The 23,072-nt window shown below is 49.6% G+C and overlaps 4 protein-coding genes across 6 annotated transcripts; 3 read left to right on the plus strand and 1 right to left on the minus strand.

Moving 5' to 3' along the window:
* The first annotated feature begins 561 nt into the window (after positions 1 to 561).
* LOC6532010 lies at positions 562 to 9,233 on the plus strand. 2 transcript variants are annotated; one of them, XM_015196174.2, is made up of 6 exons: positions 562 to 716; positions 2,234 to 3,587; positions 3,647 to 4,616; positions 4,677 to 4,843; positions 4,906 to 8,795; positions 8,862 to 9,233. In XM_015196174.2, exons 2-6 carry the CDS (start codon positions 2,235 to 2,237, stop codon positions 8,992 to 8,994), a joined length of 6,513 nt encoding a protein of 2,170 aa, XP_015051660.1. In that variant the 5' UTR covers positions 562 to 716; position 2,234; the 3' UTR covers positions 8,995 to 9,233. The 2 variants fall into 2 exon arrangements, with proteins under 2 accessions (XP_015051660.1, XP_002092789.1); XM_002092753.4 differs by lacking the exon at positions 562 to 716 and adding an exon at positions 1,513 to 1,860.
* A 224-nt stretch (positions 9,234 to 9,457) lies between these two features.
* LOC6532011 (7-methylguanosine phosphate-specific 5'-nucleotidase) lies at positions 9,458 to 11,017 on the plus strand. Its single transcript, XM_002092754.4, has 2 exons — positions 9,458 to 9,654; positions 9,736 to 11,017. Exon 2 carries the CDS (start codon positions 9,851 to 9,853, stop codon positions 10,808 to 10,810), a length of 960 nt encoding a protein of 319 aa, XP_002092790.1. The 5' UTR covers positions 9,458 to 9,654; positions 9,736 to 9,850; the 3' UTR covers positions 10,811 to 11,017.
* Positions 11,018 to 11,447: 430 nt separating this feature from the next.
* LOC6532012 (ubiquitin-protein ligase E3C) lies at positions 11,448 to 15,816 on the plus strand. The gene is made up of 8 exons (XM_002092755.4): positions 11,448 to 12,061; positions 12,122 to 12,842; positions 12,896 to 13,307; positions 13,364 to 13,485; positions 13,544 to 14,308; positions 14,365 to 14,509; positions 14,568 to 15,267; positions 15,327 to 15,816. The coding sequence occupies exons 1-8, from the start codon at positions 11,726 to 11,728 to the stop codon at positions 15,492 to 15,494; spliced, it is 3,369 nt and encodes a 1,122-aa protein (XP_002092791.1). The 5' UTR covers positions 11,448 to 11,725; the 3' UTR covers positions 15,495 to 15,816.
* On the minus strand, positions 15,703 to 22,524 carry LOC6532013 (lipase 3). 2 transcript variants are annotated; one of them, XM_002092756.4, is made up of 5 exons: positions 21,922 to 22,524; positions 19,988 to 20,556; positions 19,606 to 19,764; positions 16,402 to 16,486; positions 15,703 to 16,204 (listed from the first exon to the last, which is right to left on the minus strand). In XM_002092756.4, exons 1-5 carry the CDS (start codon positions 21,992 to 21,994, stop codon positions 15,891 to 15,893), a joined length of 1,200 nt encoding a protein of 399 aa, XP_002092792.1. In that variant the 5' UTR covers positions 21,995 to 22,524; the 3' UTR covers positions 15,703 to 15,890. The 2 variants fall into 2 exon arrangements, with proteins under 2 accessions (XP_002092792.1, XP_015051661.1); XM_015196175.2 differs by lacking the exon at positions 21,922 to 22,524 and having other exon boundaries at positions 19,988 to 20,718.
* Between the last annotated feature and the right edge of the window lie 548 nt (positions 22,525 to 23,072).

The raw sequence follows: 23,072 nt of genomic DNA on the forward strand, positions 1-23,072 counted from the left end.
GATTTAACCAGACATTATTCTAAGTTAAGTATTTCTTCTAATTGCAGTTGTGCTTTTGGCGACTTTCCACTGACTTTGCTACAATTCAATTCCGTTACATGCACTTTTTCAGGTACAGCACTTTCCAAAACATCGTATTGTTAGAATCCTTTGAAAATCAAATAAAAGAAACAAAAGCACGTGACTTCTATTTAATTGGACTAGGTCATGCGTGCTCATAACCTAAAACAGCTGAAATCTTTGGCCTGCTTGTTTTGGGCGGGCAATCGTGGGGCAGGGGTGCAAAAAAAGCGCGCAAGAAGAAGAGGGACGGCCGTTGGATAAAGAACATAACCACCGACATGTGAATGTGAAAAATCAAGCACAATATCGATCTTTATATCGTATGGCAATGTTTGATTGTGGTCGGCCTGTTCAGATGTGTAAACACGTTTTTCGCGGACCCGAAAATATCAGCTTGAGTTTTTTCCTACCTAAGCAGCTCTGCGTTCCATTCCGACATCCCTTGCCGCGCTGCCTATCGGACGCCATGTTGGATTTATCGCAGTGTGTTTGTCTGTCACTATTTGTGTGTGTATTCGCCTATGCTTTTTTCCGTCGCGTTGTCAACGAGAACAGCAGGTTAATTGTAAAAATAATTTCAAACTTTGGGGCGCAGTTGCGGATTTACAATTGCCGGCGAACCAACAGACTCCAATTCGTGGCTCTCAGTGCAGGTAAGTGGACCCCAAAAGCTGCTAAATTGCAATGCAGCAGGACATTTGCCGGTGAGCGAGATTTTGTGCGGAGTGTAGAGGGTGCTTTTGAGTGACGCATGCGATCGTGTGCGTTTGTATCCATTGCGCCGCCATGTTGGATTTTCATTTTGAGGTTATTGATTAATTTTCCGCAAGACCGGGAATTGGTTTTAAAATAACCGTTTAGTGTCCAGAATTAATCAAGTGCACTCAATTATTAGGAAACCCATTCCAAAGTTAATATTGTTCGGGCGAGGGTGAATAGTTTAAGGTTTAGGCGCTCTTAACTTAAGCAACGTGGCAGGTAGAATATCGCTGCTGTTCAAAAAGCAGGAAGTACTGTACATCGTTTTTGTATTGAACTGATTTGCAATGGTATTCGCTTCAGTTATTTTAGTTTTATTTGCAGTTAATAGTTATCAGAACAGCCTATAGAATTAGTGTTGGTGAAAAAACAGTTTTAAATAAAATAGTTTTCTTTTAACTCTCCCTCTGCAGCATGTTTCTAATCTTTTCGCATACATAGACCAGGTATAACCCATTATCAGGTAGCTAAATCTAAATCATATGTTGAGTGTTGTAAAAACAGGACATTTTCCGAAGTTCTCGCCTTCTTTTTCCAACATATTCGCTTAACCAATTTATCGGTAATCGGAAGACGCACGTGCGCCACCCCCTCTCCATTCCAATCTTGCTGAAGCAACAACAACAGCCGCTAGTCCATGCCGTTCGTTCCCGCGAAATGTCTGGAAGTAAACAGTGGCCAGGGCTCGTACACGGGCCCACACACACACACACTCGCAAGCACGCATGTGGCGGTGACGCTGAGTCGGAATCGGGATTATTTTGTGATCTGATCGCAGTGCATTGCGTACTTGTGTGTGGCTGGCGAACTTCATGGCAACTGGAAGATGAATCCGTCGTGGAACTGATTCACCCAAAGTTTTGGCCACAGCTCGCTGTCAGAAAAAGTGCGGAAAGCAAAGCCAACATGTTTTGATGCTGCTCTTCGCATCGCAACGCATCTCGTGTTTGTTTGTGTGGGGGTGCGGCAAAAGGCGCTAAGCCAACAACAACAATCGTGAATACACCGTTTCTGTGATAGAAAGTCTGTTTGCAAAAAGTGCGTAACAAATAAAAATAATAAGTCATTTAGTCATGTATTTTACTGGCAAAAGTAACCTGTAAAATTGCAATTGAGTTGCATATAAAGCACACTTAACCTGTGTGTGTATCTGTTTTTTCGGCAAACTGCCTTAAAATTTGCAGACATAAAATTAGTTTTTTACTCCTAAAATAAGAACACCATAGTTCCTAATAATAAAATATATGTTTTTTTTGTGAAAATTTGCCATAGATTTTTAGTGTTGAATGGGATTATTATTTTCCGGCCAGTGTTGGTAAACCCGTAGTAATCAAGAGTGCAGTTAGCACTGCAAATTATCCTGGATTTTGAGGTTACAGTTTTGACAACCCGCATTAATGTCTTATTCCAGCATGACTTACGAACTGCCCCCCATCATATTGAAAGGCAAAGAACTGATCAAATACCGGCACCTCAAGCGAAAATACCCCGTGTCCAAGGGCTTCCTGCAGAGCAACTGGTGGAACGTCGAGAGGTTCATAGTGTACGCCCTCAGTCCCCGCTGCGTCATCAGAAACTATGCCTGGCGCCGGCGGCGCACCCACCGCGTCCGCATCATCCGGCGAGTCCGTATCCTGCTCTTCGATCCGCGTCTCAAGCGGATGATCAAACGCCGTCTGCAGAACGTGCGCCAGTGGTCTAGAAGCCTAGTTGGTTACTACAAGAAGATGGGCAGAATCGTAGAGCATGAAGAGACGGAGGTGTACCGCGTGGCAGAACCTCTGGGAGCCGAGGAGCTGTCCAAGCAGATGAAGCAGCAACTGGAGCTGCTCAAAACGGGCAAGAGAAGTCTGTCGCTCATTGAAGAAACAACTGCCATTGCGGAGGTGCCGCCTAAGAAGCCTAAGCAGATGCCCGATATCACCGAAGAAGCCAGGGTCATTAATGATAGCGATGATCGCCTGGATGCAGCGCCCTCCAAGGAGGCTGCTGAAAGGACACCCACAAAGTCGCCCGCGCAATTCGCCGCCTCCGAGGATGTTCCAACCCCGGCCACGCCCAGCAAGGAGCAAAGTGGCCAGACCAGCACTTGCTCCAGTGCCGAGAAGACAGACAAAACGGAAAAGGCCGGCGGGGGCAGTAAGTTCCTGGACATGCTCATTAGTAAGGTGCGCGTTAAGAACTTTGCGCGGGAAGACAATATGCCCACTGAACCCAGTGCGGTCACATTTTGCACATCCGAGGACGAGGGCAGCGAAGACTTCGTGGGCTTCGACGAGAGCGTTCATCAGCCGGGCATGCTGCTCACGCCGCTGGTGCCGAACAAATGCAAGACCACGGAGGGAAACTCCGCCTTTGTCAGCGAGTCATTGGACGCCTACATGCGGGAGCATCATATCAATGACTCGGATTCGCAGCAGGACGACAAGGACAAGTTGCTCGAGCCCATGGGACACGATGGTCAGGTAACTTCGCACAGCATGCCACCACCGATGGACATGCCAGCCGTTCCGGAGGCACTGCAGCGTCTGAGAACGGTGGGGGAGAGGCGGCAGTACTTGCAGCGTTGCAAGAACCACAAGATGGGAATCATCAACAACGAAGCCAATGTATACAGAGAGCTGCAGCGGAAGCAGCGCCAGCGAAAGGTGAAAATCGGTGCCATGCAAGCGCTTCAGGCTTCCGACTCCCAAATGCCATTCACCCGCCAAGGTTGGCAGGCGGCCAGTTATGTGGCCACCGAGCACTCCAACTACTACTATCAGGTGTGTTTTTGAAGGACACTTTTATTTGGACTTTTATCAATCAATTCCATATTTTCCAGGTAATACAAGTGGACGGTGAGATGGTGCGCCTGCCAGGCGCCCAGGGCAATAATTTGAAGCGCGAGAAGTCTCCATACCTCAGCAGACTCAGTCGCAAGGAAGCGGAGGAACTGAAGTGCAGCAGCCAGTGCTTGGATGCCCGCATTCTTCAGGAACTGAAAGTGATTCCCACAAGAGTGAGCCCACCAAGGAACCCCAAGATCCTTAACCAGTATCCGCTGCCCGCCATCTTCCGCCCCTGCCCCTTATCAAAGAAACCGCTACAGAGGCCGCTGGACGATGACACGGCCGCGTTGCTTCTCGCTGGGGGCAGCATGGCCGTGGTAAGCATGCCAAATGTGCAGCTTGATGTGATGCCGCAGCTGGGCCGACCACTGGACGAAATCGCCAAGCGGTATCTGCAGCACATACTGCCCCATCACGACATAACGCGGGAGTGGGCCGAGTTTAGTGTGTCTACACTGCAGGCGCCGCCCGCCAGCATGAAGGATGCAGAGGAGCAGGCTTCCCAAACACCAGCTGGTCGTCGAAAGAGCTTCACCTTCTTTATTCCCTATCTCAACGATCGGAATCACATTCTCGTACGCCGCGTGGTGGACCGATCCGAGCACCTAGACAAAAGCTTTAGAGAGGAGCCCAATAAGCTCCAAGAGTTCGCTTTCCGAGAAATGCTTCCACCTCAGCCGGATGCCGAGATTCTGGCCTGCGCAGACATGATCAACGATATGATCAACACTGTGGCCATCAGCTGCAGCGAGAACAGTTTCATAAGCGAGGACCCGGATGCGTTAGGCGATAGCTCGTTGCCCAGGTCCTCCGATCCGAGTCCCGCGAAGGAGGAGGCTGGCAAGGATACGGATAAGTCGGGCGCCAAGCCAAAGCGACTGCCCAACAAGCAAAAGCGTCTGGCCAACGAACTGAGGCGATTAAATGCCACCATCATAGATGCTGCTGCCAGGAAAGCAGATGGTAAGTTGTCTTATTACTACCTGATACTAAATAGTAAATCTGAATTACTTTCTTCTCCAGCTAACAAACCTTGCAGTAAGGATCACTGTCAGCTGGGCTGCCTATGCGCCAGCTTGGCAGGTACAGAGCTACCTGTGCGGGATCACTGCGGCAGGGCAGAGTGTGTTCTGGATTGTCGTTGCCTGAGTGCAGAGCAGGGTCGTGTCATGCGCGTGGAAGCCGCAGATGTAATACTCAATATATTACCATTCTATGTGACTATAAAGTAATAAGCTGTACTTTTACACAGGGGCGCGGAATTTCCAACGAAGATGCTTTCAACCTGCGCCGTAAGGCCACAGCACGACTGGCCAAGATGGAGAAGGACTTTACCTCTACACTGGTGCTCACCGACAATGAAACGCTGCTGATCAATGAGTCGCAGGGCGACAAGAAGCGACGCTGCACAAAGGCGCCGAAGCGCTATGAAGACTTCGATGACTCCATGTTCGACGAGGAGGAAAAGGAAGTGGTATCGCCCACAAGCAAGAAACAAAAGAAGATCGCCGCTGCTGCTGCGGCTGCCGCTGCGGCTGCTGCTGCAGCGGCCGCTGCCAATGCAAAGGTATCGGCTCCTGCTCTAAGCGAACCGTGCTATGTGAAGGACACGGACCTGGCCAAGTTGAGACATTGCTTTGTGGGACTACGACGGTTGTCGAATGTAGATAACTTGGCCACGTTCTGCATGACCCACCAGCTTTATAAGTGCTTCTGTGGCGGTGACTCCCCAGATGGCAAGCCTGTGATAATCGAAAAGGAACAGTGGAACGCACCAGTGACCCACTTTAATCTGGATCTAGCTGTCAGGGCTCACTACAGCTTCGAGCGTCCGCCGGAGGAGACTTCGACCAAGAAGAAAGGAAAGGAAAAAAAATCCAAACCTAAGCAGGAGCCAAAAACGATCGAAGAGGATCCGAATCCGCAGACTCAAGCAGCGGAGACCTCTCCGGAAAAGACTGAATTCAAACAAGAACCGAAACCAGCTGATTCCCTGTTCAAGGATGAGAGTCCTACGCAAAGGTCAATGGAGTTGGATGCGATTTTCAACTACTTCCGTAGGCATCAATATCTTTGCCGGCGAGCCGTTTCCATTCCCATGAGCTCTTACCAGCGCTTAAACCAAAGACGGGCAGATCGTGTGCGACACCAAATAGCTCGCCAGGAGACTGCAGAGACGGCTGAGCTGCTTAGGATGCGCATTCAGAGTGCCGTCATTTACTATCGCAAGGAAATCGATCGACAGCGAAAGCGGGAGCTGACCAAAAAGCCTGTCCAAACTTCTGTCATAGAAGTGCGGAACGATTCCGATGCCAGCGATGCTAGCGTGTGCCAGAAGAAGAGTGAAAACCCCATCAAGGGGCCGACTCCTGGCAAGCGCATTAAACTGCAAACGGAAGAGCCTCCTGCTCAAGAGAAGGCGGCCCATAAGCTGGACATTCAAGTGCCCCGCATAGCCGCTTGCTATTCCCTCAATGCCGCTTCGGTGGACGTTCTTGCTTCTGAAATGGCCAACGAAGCAGCTGCGGCTGCTGCAGCCACGGGATCGTCACATAGTTCCACGGAAGTGGACTCCCCCAATTTCCGGTCCTTCTACAACGAGGTGGTGAAGAACATGAATACCCTGGTAAGCAAAAAGATGCAGGATATTGACCTGGCGCTGCAGCGTGAGAGCAAAATAATCCCGTCGCCCAACGAGGAGATTCTTTGCATTATCAAGTGGACGAATTTCCTCGCTGCCTTTGAATCTGGTTTCGTATTTATTTGGGATGTTCAAATGAAGACTCACAGCTTTCTGGCGGCTACCACGACCAATTTGATGCCCTCTGTGTGCGGCGCCATCGGAGTTGTAAACACCAAGTTTGCGCCCGATCCCCAGGCACTGCCCTTGATGGCTCGAATGCTAATGAATTCAACTCGGAATGACAACACCAACCGTCTCGCAGTTGTGATGCAGGGCAGACAGAGTTTCTGGCTAGTGAAGGGTTTTCTGCGACATATGGAAGGCAATGCCTGCACAAAACCGACGCCGATGACTCATCCGCTGCTCACCAAGAAGATCAATGTGCTGTGCTCGCTGCTGGTGAAGCAGCGCATCCGGGAACACCAGAAGAAGCTGCTGGGTGGCGGCAGTTTATCTTCTGAAGCCTTGAGCAGTCCGACAGCAGATGTTCCGCCTCCAACTTCGCTACTTATGAAGCACCGCTCACGGGACCTTAAGCGAAAGTCTCAGGGCGATGAATCGTCATTAAGTGCGCCTTCAATGGCAAAGTCTTCCAAACCAGCTGCTGCAGGTGGTCCTGAAACTGCGACAACGTCTACGGCGTTAGCTTCTGCTTTAAGCCCTGGCACTTCTACGCATTCTGCCGGATCTGCCAAGACTAGCCCAGCCTCTACTAAAAGCAAAAGCAGCGCCTCTGGAATCCGGAGCAATATCGAGTTCAGAAAGGTTAACCACAACGATGTCGATGAATTGCAAATTCCCGAGCTGCACAAGACAGACCACCGTTGGGTGGTGCTCGACATATTCGATGACTTTTCCCACATCTTCGTGCCCTCCTTTAGTGATATGATCTCGCTGACCAGGATTCACAGCGTGATGCAGGTGGCCGAGGAGAGGCAGAAGGTGGTGAAGCTTCAGTTCTTTCCCAATGCGCCTTACGATGCCTTCGTGACGCCATCGTCCAAGAAGAAGATCTACTTTGGACCGCTGAGCCTGGACATGCCGCCGCCGGTCCTGGTGCTACTGCAGAGCGTCGATCGAAAGATGATGTTGCGCGAGGTTTACCAGCGCGAGCACTCCATTCCCGTACAGCGCCATCGCCGAAGCATGGCGTTCTGGGTGCTGCACATAAACGGACAAGTGCACTTCGAGATCGACACAGAGTCGACTGCAAAGCTGGCAGCGCAACACAAAAATTCCACCGCAACTTCTGGTCTAAATGTGGTCAAAATTCCGTCGCAGCTGTCCGTGGAAATAGAAAAGAGTCAAGAAGAGGTGCCACCGGTGGTGATCATTGACAGTGATGAGGAAGATGATGACGCGGAGAGACAACTGGTAATCGATGAGCAGGATGATCAGCTGGCAGTGACCGACATTAAGCAGGAAGTGGAGCGCACAGGATTCACCATACAAACATTGCCTTCCAGTGGCGCTCTGCAAATCACGATCTCAGATTCAGCAGAACCATCTCTACGACCTGCCAAAGATGTGGCCGCCAGCCACTTGAGTGGTGGCTTCATGCCGTTCATTGCAAACGTGCCCGCAAAGATCGGGGATACGCCTCCCACCACCCAATACCTGACACCCCAGGTGCAGGTAACCACGTCGCAAGGTGATCCCGAAACGTTCACAACTAGTTCCTCTACACACTTGCAAGCAGCTAAAACAGCATACACCAAGATCAACGAGTCACTGCAGGAGCTACTGAGCAGTGGAAACACTTTGACTCCTGGAGGCATCACGATCACCAAGTTGGATAGCAATGAGAAGACTTTATCACGTGAATCCGTCCAGAGTGCCAGCAACAACAAGCGCATCTCCATTACCGGGATACATAAACAAGTAACCAAGGCGGCACCTTCAACGGCCACAGCTCCGGCAGCCCGAGCTCCCGTAATCAGACCACAATCGTCCCCCGTTTCCAAAGGTCTACCCTTACTACGACCCGGTGCAACGGGACCGAGCAATGTGGTCAGGCTTTATCCAAAACCAGCCACAGCTGCCGGTCGGAAATCCCTGCCGGTGAATGCAAAACCGTCAGTAGTGACAGCACGTCAATCCCTCCCAGTCGAGACGCTTGCAGCATCAGCCAAATTGCCTACGGTGGGTGAGGCATCTGCTCGCGTGTCTCTGCCCTCAAAGCCTCCAGCTGCTGGAGAGCACCTGCCACCACGACAATCGGTGCCATCAAATCCTCCCGCAGCAGTGCGTCCGGATGCGGTTGCTGCTTATGGCCAAAACCTCACCAACGTATCCACAGCTCAGCTGGCACAAGAAGAGACCTGCTACGGCATCATGGTCGCGAAGGGCTTGCCGCGCTTCCGCGCCAAGGTGCAGGGCTCGCACTTCATGGTCAAGATACCAGAGCATGGCGTGTTTCGCTTCAAAACATTCGGATTAACTGCCAGTTTTCTCAGTCGGTGAGTGTACGCAGAATCCTGCGAAAAGTCGAAAGCTTATTAATGTATCCATCAATTTTCTTGCAGCCATGTGGCGAAGGATCCCAAACTCAAGGAGTTTTTGCCGGCCCAGTGGAAGTTCCATGCCTTGGAGCAGGTCAATAAACAGGTGCCATCTAGGAATCAGCAGTCGCCTGCTGCCATCGTAATCGAAGATTGAGCGGTTTTTCATCACATTTTTCGAATACGGATACATATTAAATATGTAAACTGTTTAGTTATAGACTATTTTGTTATTATGATTACTATTATTATTATTATCATCATCATAAACGATCAGTTACTTTAATGATGTATAGCATTGTTCAGTTGGAAAGGCCACTTAAATTTGTTCCATTATCACGCCGCATGAGTTGTAATCATTGTAAACTAAAATGATTAAATTTAGGTACATGAAAACAAAAATGTTGTTTAACTTTGAGTTCTAAATATGTATTTCTTTTGGTTTGCCCTGTGAGACGAAGAAATATGTGGCTAAGCAGAGTATATTACTTTTGGGACAGTTTTCTTTCGCCTGGAAAACAAAATGTCGTTGGCGAACCGTTCACTGGTTGAAATTTCGAATTTGGCGCCCTCGCCAGCTGATTGTCCGTTCCAAATACCAACCGTTTCGCTTGCGAACAGCTGCTTGGCATGTGAAACGGGAAGTGAGCTGAACGTCGTTTAAACTAAATCCATTGTTTACGCAGCGCTCTTAACTGATTTTCGGGCATAGTCTATATAAATAAATAAAAGCTTGTCACGACGGAGCTTCGATAGCCAGCTGATAGCTGAGAACGCTGCACGCAGACCAAGAAAGTGGGCAAAACACTCGTCCAAGGTCAGCCTTAGATATAGAACCACCGACACAGGTGATCACCAATATAAGCAGAACTAAATCGCTTGCCTAAACATTTCGCAGATATCGCTGGTGAAAGCTCAGCGCATTTTGTTGATCGATTCGCGCAGAGTTCAGATACTCTGTCACCGTGATCAGGGGAAGACCTCTAAGCTGCTGGACAAGAAGACTGCTCAAGATGGGCTGTGACGAGAAGCGAGAGAATGCCGGCGGCAGACTCCGTGTGCAGGACATTCCGGCCCTCACCCAGGACCACTGCCGCATGCGGGACCCGGCAAAGGTGGAGCGCATTATCAACGAGTTCGTTTTCGGCGGACCAGAGCGCATGCAGATCGTCTCCGACTTCGACTACACCATTACCAAGCAGCGCACGGAGGACGGCGGCGCAGTGCCCTCCAGTTTCGGGATCTTCAACGCCTGCCAGTCGCTGCCGGAGAACTTCAAGGCGGAGACGGACAAGCTGTACCACAAGTACCGGCCCATCGAGATCGATCCCCACATGCCCATCGCCGAGAAGGTGCAGTACATGATCGAGTGGTGGACCAAGTCGGGCGAGCTGACCAGCGGCTTCGCCTTCGACCAGTCGGAAATAGATCAGATAGCCAGCAAGTACAAGCATGCGCTACGTGACCGCACCCACGAGTTCTTTGCGGACCTCCAGCGCTTAGACATACCCACGCTGGTCTTCTCCGCCGGCCTGGGCAACTCGGTGGTCTCTGTGCTCCGCCAGGCCAACGTTTTGCATCCGAACGTGAAGGTAGTGTCCAACTTCCTTCAGTTCAGGGATGGCCTGCTTGATGGCTTTCAACAGCCGATGATTCACACCTTCAACAAGAACGAAACAGTGTTGAACGAGACCAGCGAGTATTACGACCTGGTGCACACCAGGGACCACATCATAGTCATGGGCGACTCCATTGGGGATGCGGACATGGCCTCCGGGGTGCCCGCTTCCTCGCACATCATGAAGATCGGCTTCCTCTTCGACCATGTCGAAGCCAACATGGAGAAGTACATGGACACCTTCGACATAGTGCTCGTCGATGACCAGACCATGGACGTGCCCAGGACCCTGCTCGCTCTCATCGAGAAGCAGCACAAGCTGAGCCTGGAGGCCGTCAAACAGAGCTCGCTATAATTCCCGCAGGGAGTGTCTGCAATTGGTCTGAAATGTACTCGTGCCGCTCCTGCTCTCTCATTAGCAGGCTAGTTTCTAGTTGCTAACCGGAACACAACAGAAGCTACTAATTAGGTGGTTTAGGCTTAAACATTTTACTCATCTTAACGAATGAATGTATACTTCATGGACTCAAATCATATTAAAGAGAACGTTGTGCATTGCAAAGGAATTTGGATTGGTGCTTGGATCAGTTGATAGTTTTACCAGGAATTACAGGAATTAGTCAGGAATTACATTGTAAAGATAAAATGGATTGTTTGTTGTTAACTCTGTAAAGTGGAGACCTCCAATCAATTTGGATTAAGCAATCATTTGAAATCGGATTTCAATGGCATGCAATTTTTCAGAAATCTGCGTATTATATAGCCATCCTTTTTTCACGGTTAATTCAAAGAGCTACTCAGTTTTCGAATTATTAAAATTATAAATCAATTTTATAATTTCCATATATTACATTTTTGGTTAACATTTTTCACTAAAAACACGTACCGGAATTTTCGAAGCGGTTATTATCGAAACGGGAATCTGGAACGCGCCGTCGACTAGGGATGGACAACCTGCCAGTCATTCCAGGCGAGTGCTGGGACAGCTGTCGATAACTTGCTATCGAAATATACAAGAGAAATATACAAATCATTGGCAAATTGGGATTTTACGCATTTTGAATTCGATCGTATCGGCAGGAAACACGTGTAAAACAGTTGATTTCCGATCGAGCAGAAAGTGCAGCACAGCCACCGCGGAATCTCAGCATTCCGACCGCCACCGCAGTCAGGTGAAGAATGCGGAGGAGCGTCGACTGAACAAGCAGAACCAAAAGGCTGGTGGATTCAATCCGATCCGGACACAAAAGCAAACCAAAAGCGCAGCGTCATGTTCGGATTTGACGGCGAGTACCGCCGCAGGCCGGTGCAAAGTCTGGGCGGAGCCTCGCACACCTGCGACCGGGACACTGTCATCCGGAAGGCGGCCCTGGAGCGCCAGAAGCGCAACGAGCTGCGCCAGAAGGAGAACGGGGCAGTGCTGCTGCAGTCTTACGCCCGCTCCTTCATCCACCGCCAGCGTCGCAAGCGAGCGGAACGGGAGGCTTTCGACGTCTATCTAATGGGCCACAAGGATCGTATCGTGGAGGATGAAAGTCTTACCTTCCTCTTGCGGCGCCTCAACTTCTTCTACAGCAGCCGGGAGGCCAAGGACAGCGAGCGATTGGTAATACTCCCTTCAAGTACTCCATTTCCAACTCCCTAATGCTGCTCCCAATCCCCACAGATTGAGGTCTGTCAACAGATTCTTCGCCAGCCCGCTCGTCTGCTGCAGCATTCCTCCCCTGACTCTATGTGGCTTCTGAGACTCTGCAAGCTGCTGGACACTTGCCTGCTACAGCTCAGTCTGTCGCACACGCCCCAGGCCATTCCACTACGCATGTTGGAAACCTTTACCACCGTGTCCTCTGTCCAGCGTTATATGGAGGATGAGACTGTGTTGTTTCAGTATCTGGAGCGCGTCTTTGGCTTCCTGATTGCCCGTAACTACTTTGTGCGACTGCGACGGCTGCTGGACGACAAGTGTCCGCCGCTAGACGGAGAGACCCTGCAAGCCCCGAGTCCGCTGGCTGAAGCCCTGCTCCAGTTGTTGCTACGACCGCTGGAAGTAGCTAAGAAGGCCTCCGCCGGCGGCCAGATGTCGCCTATGTCAATGGCGGTTTGCCAGAACTTCACTCGGGACATCTTGGCCACGCCGCACACGGATCCTCTGCGATACTTTGTGCTACCCTGCTTTGCGCTGAATGTGGACTTCCCATTTGATTTGCTGATGCGTTCGCTCTTCGACGCACTGGAGGCAGCAGGACCAGCGGAATCTGACAGCACGTCCAGTCGACGCAGCTTTCTCTTCCACAGTGCAGAAACTGGCCAAAAGGCTAAGCGGATTGACTCGATTTTCTCGTCCTTTCTACTCAACTCCCTCATGGTTCTCGATCGTAGGCAATTGGGTAAGTTGCAAGGAATGGCCTTATAGCCATCACTAATCGTTATTCTCTTGTAGCCACCCTGCAGCAGAGCCCTCTGCTGGTGATCTACGTCCGCCTCATTGCCGAAATGATGCCCAACATACTGCAGCTGCCCAAGTCTACGCTTCGCGGCCATGCCAATGCTCCACATCGTCACAGGGACGGCGACGACGATTCCGAGGACTCGGATGAGGAGGACGAAGGGCTGCCAGCGGCTCGAACCCTGGACTACGATATGGAACAGACTTGCCGGACGAGCGGGGAACTGAGTGTCAAAGAGCGCGACTGTCTACTGGAGTCCATTGCCATACTAAACGAAACGGAGCGGGTGGACTTCATTGTTCAGCAGCTAGATCCGCACATTGAGAACAGTCACCTCATCTATGCGCTTTGCGAGATCTGTCACAATCTGATGATATACAACAAGCATGCGGTCTTCGAGTACAAGTGAGATGCCTATCCACAATATTCCTATGCAATATCTAATCCATTGTTCCTTTTAGATTACTCTATACGTTGGCTTTCACTCCAAAATTCATACGGGCTGTGTGGTTTAAGTTGGCTGCAGAGTCCACTCAACTAGGTTTCTCTGCTCCTCTAACCCTCATTTCCAAGGGTGTTGTGCGTAAGTACCATGTAAAACCAGCTGAGTAGACAATTACTAAAGAGATTTCTTCACGCAGCCAAACATCAAGGAGTGGATCGCACTATTCCTCTTTTGGCCACTTTCTGCATGCTTTTTGGACGCCTGCTGCCCACTTTGCATGATGTCGAGTTTGTAGAGGACAAGTTGCTGCTGCAGGTGCAGACCACCATCAACCACGTGCGACTCATGCCCTTTTCCATAGCGGAAATTGTGCAAATGTCCAAGACGCTGAAGGACATCAGTATGGGCCTAGTGGAGCTGGCTTTTCCAGAGACCCGTAGCAATCTGGCCAACTACCGCAAGGTCCTGGGTCACACGGAGGCCGACGACAAGAAGTTGCGGCATCAGAAACAAATCTGGGCCAACCTGCTTAATGTGGTCGTCTTTGTGCTCAACCAGATCCACACACGCGACCTGCGCTTAGGATTCTGTCCGGAGGCTCACTGGACCGTCACCCGGCTCGATTTACCACTGGATAGGCCCACAGATCTTCCGCTGACCCATAGCAGTCGTCTGCGTGGAATACGACCCTTTCAGCCGATTCGAGACTTCACTCGGGAAGACTTCGAGAACGGGCCACCCATGTCCACGAAACAGATCCGCTCGATAACCATTTTGCGCGAGATCCCCTTTGTGGTGGCCTTTAACAAGCGCGTCAGCATTCTGCAGAGCTTGGTTGCTGCCAACAAGATGCGGGTGCAGGGCAATATGCAAGCCTTTCTCCAAGGACCCTCCGTGCTGATCACTGTCAGGCGGTCACATCTCTACGAGGACGCATACGACAAGTTGCGTCCGGAAAATGGTTGGTGGCAACATAACGACCTTAAGCACACCACGTCATTAATTATTTACTTTCAGAACCGGATCTGCGCTTTAAGTTCCGCATACAGTTTGTTTCCTCGCTCGGTCTCGATGAGGCAGGCATCGATGGTGGTGGAGTTTTTCGCGAGTTTCTGTCAGAACTGATTAAAACAGCGTTTGATCCCAACCGTGGATTCTTTATGTAAGTATTACCGAAGTATTCAAACCATTAGCTTATGATTCCCTACTTATCTATTTAGGGTGACCACGGACAACAAGCTATATCCCAATCCAAATGTGGCCGATCTCTTCGAAGACTACGAGAAGCACTACTATTTTATTGGCCGCATCCTGGGCAAGTCCATATATGAAAACCTATTGGTCGAACTGCCATTGGCCGAGTTCTTCCTTACCAAGCTGGCTGGTAAATACTCCGATGTGGACATCCACCAGTTGGCCTCCTTGGACCCGGAGCTGTACCGCAATCTACTTTACTTGAAGGACTACTCGGGCGATGTTAGCGAATTAAACTTGGACTTTACCGTGGCAAGCAGTTCGCTGGGTCAGACGCAGATCGTGGAGCTGAAGCCGCAGGGCCAAAGCATTCCCGTGACCAACTCGAATCGCATTGAGTACCTGCAGTTGATAGCCGACTACAAGCTCAACGTGCAGATACGTAGTCACTGCAACGCCTTCCGAAAGGGTCTGTCCAACGTTCTGCCCATCGAATGGCTGTACATGTTCAGCAACAAGGAGCTGCAAATACTCATCTCGGGTGCTGAGATACCCATTGACTTGGAGGATCTAAAGAGGCACTGCGAATACGGCGGCGAATTCAGTCCGGAGCACCCCTCGATTGTGGCATTCTGGGAGGTGTTGGAAGGTTTTGATGATCTGCAGCGCCGGCAGCTGCTTAAATTTGTCACCAGCTGCTCCAGGCCGCCGTTGTTGGGCTTTAAGGTTGGTATTGCATCGTATTTTAAGCGAACCTTTGTTACTTATTTGGATTTCCATGACAGGACCTGGACCCACCATTCTTTATCCAAAACACGGGAGACATGGAACGTCTGCCCACGGCCAGCACCTGCACCAATCTGCTGAAGCTTCCGCCCTTCAAAACCGTCGAACAAATGCGCGAGAAGCTGCTCTATGCCATACAGTCTGGCGCTGGCTTCGAACTAAGCTAAACTGTCACTCCCCAGAGACCCCGAAAACATATCCAATTATCACAGCCCCCACAGACGAATACGAAATCCCATACAATCCACCCACCTGGCAGTGCGAATGGATCGCAGGACGGCATGTTGACAGGCAGGAAAACTATTCCAGTTAATCTATTACCAATGTACATTTGATTACCGCAATTGCTTAGTGTAAAGTATCAAGCTTATGAGGTCTGTTTATCCATGTTTTTCTTTGTAGTTCGATTCAGATTGTTTTTCGTATTACAAAATATAAATGTAAATCAACGCGAGCTAAGAATATTTCAATAAAGGGCCAGCGTTGTCAGTCCGCACGTTTGTTCCGTCGGAGGAGTCCCCTTGTTGGCACTTCTTTCCATGAATATCCATTGAATGGCCGCCTTAAAGCGCCGCCAACGCCACGTCCAGCTGCCAGGCCTGTTGAATAATGCGTTCGAAGACCACTTGGGGCGCCGAGGAGGCGAACAGAAAGTCAATGTGATTATAGCCCGGCACCTGATACATCTGCGTGACGCTGTTCCGCAGCTCTCTGACCAGGCGTTGCACATCCGCCAGGCTGGACAGCGCGTCCCTGCTGCCGTGGAAGATCTGCAGCTGCAGGCGCACATTGGCCAGCTGGTAGGAGGGGGGCGTGGCCTGGCCATATCGCAGCGTATTCAGCCGGGGGGAGCGGTAGTCGTACTGCTGGAATTTGCCTGCAAACAAAGCGACAGACTTATCACACAAGGATGACATGGACGGAGAAAATAGTTCTCTCTTTAAAGATTCAAACATTTTGTAAACTTTTTAGGCTAATCTTTACTGATGGAGGAAGTGATGTAAGGGTATATAGAAAATTATATCCAGAAATGTTTGAAACTCCATCTGATTTCTCGCAGTACATCGGACTTACCGCTATTGATGAGCTGCCCGAAGTGCTGCAGCTGGCCCCGCGAGATGCCCGCCGGCGTCGTCTCCAGGATGCGTGGCAAGATGTTCTGGCAACGGAAGAGCAGGCAGGCCATTTTGTTAGGCTTAAGTTGCCGCAATGCTTAAATTTTATGATCAACCGCCGGAAACAGGACTCCGGTGCACCTCACCACCCCCCCCTCGTTGTGCCTGACCACTCATGTGTGTATCGGTGTGTGTTCAGGCTGCTATTTCCGTTTCATTGCGACACAAAGCATATGCGGAAGTGCACGCAAGCACACTCGCCCACACTCGCACTCACACACACACACACGCCCACTCACACATGAACGGGCACAGGAGCGAGGACTCGGGCCAAAGGCCAAGAGGTCCTTGCTTTGATCCTGCGGAGGAGGCGCCGGCTGAGTTTATATGGCGGGTATTTGTTTTGAAATTAGCTGCTTACTCGCTTACACGTTTACTCGCTCACTTGCCGCATTCTCAGCCCCTGATTAAGGTAAGTGCAGGGAGCCTTTCAGTTTTGTATCGAGATTGATATTGATATTGCCACGGGCCAAGGGCCACTGATTGAATTGCCAACGGATTTGAAAAGGCGGCTGAGGGAGGTCTACACAAAGTCCTTTTCCAAGGAAATGCCGTTGCAAGTGGCTGGCACAGGTGAATGTCTTCATATTGGTCGGGAAATGCGTTGGAGAAAGCTCTCTTCAATGCACACATTAAATAAGCTATATATCGATTTACTTACTAGAGGGTTTGCACTCATAAGGTTCTTAATTTCTATAAATTTCTACCTCTAACATTAAACAACTTATTTTCTAGCTATAAGGCTTATTTTTGTCTATAGAAAACTAACTATTGCCTGATTGATTTACTGATTGCAAATGAAATGGGACTGAAGAGCTTCATCAATTTAATTGCGGAGTTTTGCTCGTGAGCTCTGCTGGCAATGCCATTTAAATCCGAAATTCGTTGTTTAAACAGAGTTTCTGAATAAAAAATCAGTGCACTTTTTGCCGCCTCCGTGATGCTGGCCACTTTTTGCGACCCCTCAGTTATAGCATTTTATGTAAATCGGCCGACTTTAAAATGCCATGACAAGCCATTGAAACGTTGCATGCGTCCTGCGGCGACACATTTTTTGTTTTGATGTTTATTTGATTTTCCGCCTGGCCGTTGCATTTCCCATTTTCCATTTACCATTTTCCCCTCTCCTTTTTTACAGGCAAGCAGCAGGCAGCCTGCAACTTGTGGCAAATACTGGCAATTTTGTGCCGCCAGCTTGTTTGTGTTTCCCGAGTTTTTCTTTTGGTTTCCTTTGCCATCATCCCTTGCATTTATTTTTCCTACATCTCGAATTTTGTATTTTTCTGCACTTCAGCTGCAATCTTATTCGACGCAGTGCAGTCCTCCAAGAGTGTTGAACTTTGGGGGTCGTGGGTGTGGGAGAGTCGTCGGGTTACTAAATATGCACAAATATTTATTCGGACCTCCATCTGGGTGGCATGTGGCATGTTCGGCAGTTGTCGCAAGTATCGCTAGTAACGCAAGCATCGCCTCGCTCCATTTGCTCAAGCTCGGCGTCTTCCATGTATTTGCTTAACAATTTTCCGCTGCCGGATCTGGTTTGTTGACTTTCGGAGGTTCGTGGAGGTTATGACTGCGCACAGTATCTGTGGCTCTCGAGTCAAGTGGCAGTAGCTCCGGGAATTTGTTTTCCGAGTTAAACAGTCGCATCGGAAACAATAGTTCGCAAATAGCAGTTTGGCAACTACTTTTCGGAGGGGAGCTCCCTATATAGACACAGTTTTTTGCTTCAACATTCAGCTGATACTGATAAGTGTACTCTATTCAACGGGTACTCCAATCACTTGAAATAACTTTTACATCTATAGTTTGAATAATCTCCTTGCTACATCTATAGTTTGAATAATCTCCTTGGTTTTAACTGAACTCTTTACCATATTTACTTTATATGCATTTAAAACGTGCATCCCAGGCCTCCACTACCCACTTATCCCCTGGATTATTCAGCGCCTGAAGTGCTTATTTATGGCCGCATATGTGAAGAGAACTTCCTAACCCTTATTTGTGCTCCACGGGCAACTAAAAAAGTCCAAATCCAGCTTTGCATCGCCGTGTCCAGGGCCGCAGCCAATTGGCCAAAGCGCCACTTTAATAACTTACAAACGCCACTTGGCACCCAGGTCCGACCCCGATTCCGCCCCCAAAACACCCTAAATACAGCCCAAAAAACACCCCAACTAACTCACTTCGGATCCGAATGGTAAGCCTTTTGAGCACGCGCCCCGAAAACACTAGCACTCGGAACACACAGATAAGCCATAAAGTTGCTTCCTTCGTTGCACGCTCGCGATTTATTTGCCATATTTCACGGCAAAGCAAAATTTAAATGTACCGTGTGCGCGGGAAACAAAAAGTGTTCGGGCCACCGTGGCGTATACGTAATGTGTGTTACACTCTTGTTAGCCGCCAGCTGGAGCGGCGTTTTCCGGGGGGCAGGGCAAAGTTTCGAGCACCTTTCGGTTGCACATTATGGCGGGCATTCTGGATGCTACAGAGTCTATGCGGAAATACTCTAAATACTACTTTTGAACTTAAATTCTTCAGAATATGTGATCTATGTTCATACGCACCTATGCTCTTAAGTTTAATATAAAACATACAACTGATTTGGATTTAAATATTTCGTTTTGTATAGTAATTAAATGTGAATACAGGTTACTTTGATTCCTGCAAACTGACCATTCGTACCCTGGCACCAATTAACCCGCTCGGTTGGGCATTTATCACCCCGTCCTAATCCCCTTTAAATCCGCATCCACATCCACATCCACAATGGTGCTGCTCCGGCTGGCAGCCAGGAAGCTCTGGCCGGCAGGAGCAGCTCGTTTACGCATTTAAATTCAAATAACTTTTATTACCGAAACTAAGGCCTCCGCCCCCTTCCGCCATCCGTTTTTCGCATTCGGCCCTCGATAGTACGTATGTTTGTCTGTTTCCGGAAGTTTTGGGGGTGGGGGAGGTGGCCTTGAGGGGGAAAGGGGGAAAGGGGGATGGGTGTGCTGGTCCCACTCCAGAGTGCAATAAAAACTTTTGCATACGAGAGGAAAAAAGTTTCGGGCGCTTTGTTGGCTAAATTATGGCCCGCATATATAATCGTACTCACACGATCCAATGGATAGTCGCTGAAGCCCACGTAGAGGGAGGTGAAGAGGGTGCAGAGGGCGTAGGTGGGCCGGGAGGCGGTGCAGAAGAACTGGCCGCCCACCTGGGTCAGCGCCGTCGCCGGGAGCAGCTCGTGGAGGCCAAGTTTGTTCAGCAGCAGCTGCACAGAGAGAATGCCATCTTTTATCTCCTAGCTTTTATCTTTTAAATTGAAATATAATATTTTCTATTCCCTACTCCTTTTACTTTCTTCACCTGGTTACTTAGTATTTCTAAGTAAGTGTGCTTGAGCACTGAGAGCTGAACTAGACAAATGCTAATCTCCTCAAGGCAACTGCGTACTTGCCCGAGTGACAAGAGCAGCACGCATCAAGTATACGCACCGTGACCATGGAGCTGTCGCTGGCCAGCAGCCGCAGCGGCGGACTGCTCAGGTGCTGGAGGAATGCGACTGGGGCCAGCAGAGCGGCATTGGCGAAGCGCGCATTGTACTCCGGCCGCTGGGAGAGCAGGACCAGGAGCACGGTGGTGCCCTGCGAGTGGCCGACGTAGTGCAGCTGGCGGCGATTCGTTCGCGCCAGCACGTAGTCCACGATGGCGGGCAGGTCGTAGATGCCAATCTCGTGCCAGCTGAACTGCCAGAAGCGGGCGTCACTTGTCTGCAGCGTGCGATGCCCGCGGGAATGGGTGGTGCCCCTGGCGTTTCCCAGCCACACGTCAAAGCAGCGAGCATGCAGCTCCAGCGCCAGGGATCTGCCCCTTCCGGCCGACACGAAATCCCCAGCGGATCCCAGGAGGCCGTGCATCAGGAGGTAGGGGCGCAGATGCTGCGGACACCGACGACTCGGGGGCGCGGGAATGCGGTGCAGACTCAGCCGGTAGCCATCGGCGGTCTCCACGCGATGCACTTGGCACTGGAGCTGCTGTCGCTGCACCGCCTGGCACACGGAGTCTATCAGTGGCGTCCCCTGACCGCTGACGGCACCAGGCCAGAAGACCACCACCACAATCCATGCGTAGAACACCCATCCGCGACTCATTCTGCTCGACTTGGAGTGCGGGCCTTAAGACATGACTGGTGCCACGAGACGTGCGAACGGATACTACGGCTTTCGGGGCACTCGCATTGGGTTTTTGTGTTTGCGAATACGTATACGCAACGTGGGCTGGGAAGAGTGTCGGTGTGGGGAAGGGGCAGGGGGAAGGCACTCTGAATGGAGCTTTAAATAAACACATTTGCACCTTTTGTTGACTGGCAATCGATGTGTACAGTACGATGCGTAGGTGGCCTAGAAACGCTAAGATATGCAGTTGCGAAGTAGCTACTATTTTTCAGCAAATAAATCACTTTTAATGTGTAGCTATTGGCTTTCTTAGCTAATCGCATTCAGATTAGACTGGGAATCTTTTACAATATATATTAAATTGATGAACTTTGTAGCCAGGAAACTAAAGTCAAAGGGCAGCTGATTGAAATGAAACTCTAGCTGGATGGTGTTAATTTCGAGCACTTGATCAAATTACCTGCTCTGGAGTACCGTGCGCAAATTAGTCGGATTAATTTACTTACAACTTTCCACCGATTTGGCGCCATATACATACATGTATATGCATATAGTTTCCATGCCAGCGACGAGCTGATGAGGAGCAAACCGCAGGCTGCTGCACAATGCATCTGGATGCGGAGACGAAATCAAATATGCACCGACGTTTGAGTACACATCATGTATAATGAGCGACTGACCACCTGGCTGTATGACTGAATGACTGTGTGACTGAATGACTGTGTGACTGAATGACCGAATGTTTGAGGGACTGCATGTTTGAGTGACTGCCAGTGGACAGCAGATGCGGGGCAGCCTATGCGAGGTGCCTGAATCTGAATGGCCAGGACGTGTTGAAAATGCAATCGTGCTAATTAAAGCGACCGCGACACAGGGCGTGTGAAATTATTATGGAGTGCGGATGCAGCTGCGGAGTCACTGAGAATGATACGGATAGGATCGAGTGGTTTCTGTGGCCAGAAATTGCAATATTAGAGCGCAGAGGTCAGCTATTTAATGGCACTGCCATTCGAACTCTGCAAACTGCAGCTCCTCGATATGAACTCAATGGCCAAACTTGAGAACTTTTAGAGTCCCATCACATATTAAGCGACTTAAGCCACAAAGTTGTGGACTCTGACTTATGGAAATTCATTTTAGCTCGAGAAAGAAAGGAAATTGCTGGCAAATGAAAATAAAATCAAGGGGAGATGCTTCAGCTCAGTAAATATGACTCAAGGACACTTGGCTGGCTGTGGCATCCCTTTGGCCACTTGTCCTTCTGCACAGGGAATCTCTGGCCACCTCCAGCTCCTCCTCCTCCATCTCCTCATCCCAGGGAGCCATTTGAAATGTGATTTTAATACTTTCTCGCACAAAGCTACTTAAAGTTTGCCCTGCTCGGCGCTTAATTCGTTTTCGTTTTCGTTTCGTTTCCCTTCTTTTGTCAACAGCTAACAAAACAAGCCAAAAAAAAAATAGAAATAAAAGTTTTTGTAAATTGAGTTAAGTTAATTTTTCTTTGTTTTAGCCCAGTTCTTGGCTTTTTTCGGCAGCGCGAAGTTTGCGCTTTGGTTTGCCTAATAAATGTGCGTGCAAACAAAGAGCCACAATGCTCGCACACGGGCGGAAGGGAGACGGACGATGGCGGGAGCGAGAGGGCACTAGTGGATAGGATAGACAGTTGTTGCGACAGGCAAAGGATAAAGGATAATGACAGCCATTAGTATTAAGTGCGCGCTGGCTACTTTGGCTCCTCCCCCGATGTAGCAGTTTTTTCCATGCTCCTCCCCCTTTTCTTTTTCCATTCCCCGCTCATTAAAGTTGTTAAGTAATTGGCGTAAATGTGGCTTTTCGAGGGGCCGTAGTTCCCGAAGGACTACGTAAGGGAGAAGGAGAGGAGGAGGTCCTGAATGGGCTCGCCATTAAAGTTAATTTAAATGCGCCCTAAGCGCTTCAGCCCGAAAACGAAGGGGCGCTGAACTGAAAGTACTAGCCATGGAACAACAATATAATATCTATGTAATAACTGCATATTTTCCAACCAATGCAAGCCAAAGAGAGCATATTCAATCACTCCTATGCTCTGACACACACCGAAAACCCCACATTTCTGACTTTGTGCAGTGTTTTTTTTTTTGTTTTTTTTTTGGCAAACAGAAACCACATCTAGAGCTCCACTTTCATTTCATGGCAAAGTACAAAAGCCTCTCGAACAGAACAATTCACTGCACAATGAGTGACATCAGGTGAAAATGTGGGCAGTGAATGGGGCTGGGGCATTCAGTCGTCGGAAATGTTTCTTGTGCATATTCTGATTTCTGGTCAAGCCAAGTTCTTAAAATGCTCTATAAATACTTCACTTTTTCAGCATTTCTCTTTCATTTTACGCGCTGAGTGGATGCACAATTCGGTTGCCTTAAAG

Source organism: Drosophila yakuba, chromosome 2R, assembly GCF_016746365.2.
Source record: "Drosophila yakuba strain Tai18E2 chromosome 2R, Prin_Dyak_Tai18E2_2.1, whole genome shotgun sequence".
Lineage (NCBI taxonomy): Eukaryota > Metazoa > Arthropoda > Insecta > Diptera > Drosophilidae > Drosophila > Drosophila yakuba.

What these genes read in the sequence shown, in the direction of transcription:
- LOC6532010 (XM_015196174.2), top strand. Translation starts at nt 2,235, where the DNA reads ATGACTTACGAACTGCCCCCCATCATATTGAAAGGCAAAGAACTGATC. An exon ending in ACTCCAACTACTACTATCAG is followed by an intron (nt 3,588 to 3,646) that starts GTGTGTTTTTGA and finishes CATATTTTCCAG; the next exon opens with GTAATACAAGTGGACGGTGA. An exon ending in ACTGCCAGTTTTCTCAGTCG is followed by an intron (nt 8,796 to 8,861) that starts GTGAGTGTACGC and finishes ATTTTCTTGCAG; the next exon opens with CCATGTGGCGAAGGATCCCA.
- LOC6532011 (XM_002092754.4), top strand. Translation starts at nt 9,851, where the DNA reads ATGGGCTGTGACGAGAAGCGAGAGAATGCCGGCGGCAGACTCCGTGTG.
- LOC6532012 (XM_002092755.4), top strand. Translation starts at nt 11,726, where the DNA reads ATGTTCGGATTTGACGGCGAGTACCGCCGCAGGCCGGTGCAAAGTCTG. An exon ending in CATGCGGTCTTCGAGTACAA is followed by an intron (nt 13,308 to 13,363) that starts GTGAGATGCCTA and finishes TGTTCCTTTTAG; the next exon opens with ATTACTCTATACGTTGGCTT. An exon ending in CAAGTTGCGTCCGGAAAATG is followed by an intron (nt 14,309 to 14,364) that starts GTTGGTGGCAAC and finishes ATTTACTTTCAG; the next exon opens with AACCGGATCTGCGCTTTAAG.
- LOC6532013 (XM_015196175.2), bottom strand. Translation starts at nt 20,644, where the DNA reads ATGAGTCGCGGATGGGTGTTCTACGCATGGATTGTGGTGGTGGTCTTC. An exon ending in GCGACTATCCATTGGATCGT is followed by an intron (nt 16,487 to 19,605) that starts GTGAGTACGATT and finishes TTCCGTTGCCAG; the next exon opens with AACATCTTGCCACGCATCCT. An exon ending in CGGGCAGCTCATCAATAGCG is followed by an intron (nt 16,205 to 16,401) that starts GTAAGTCCGATG and finishes CTTTGTTTGCAG; the next exon opens with GCAAATTCCAGCAGTACGAC.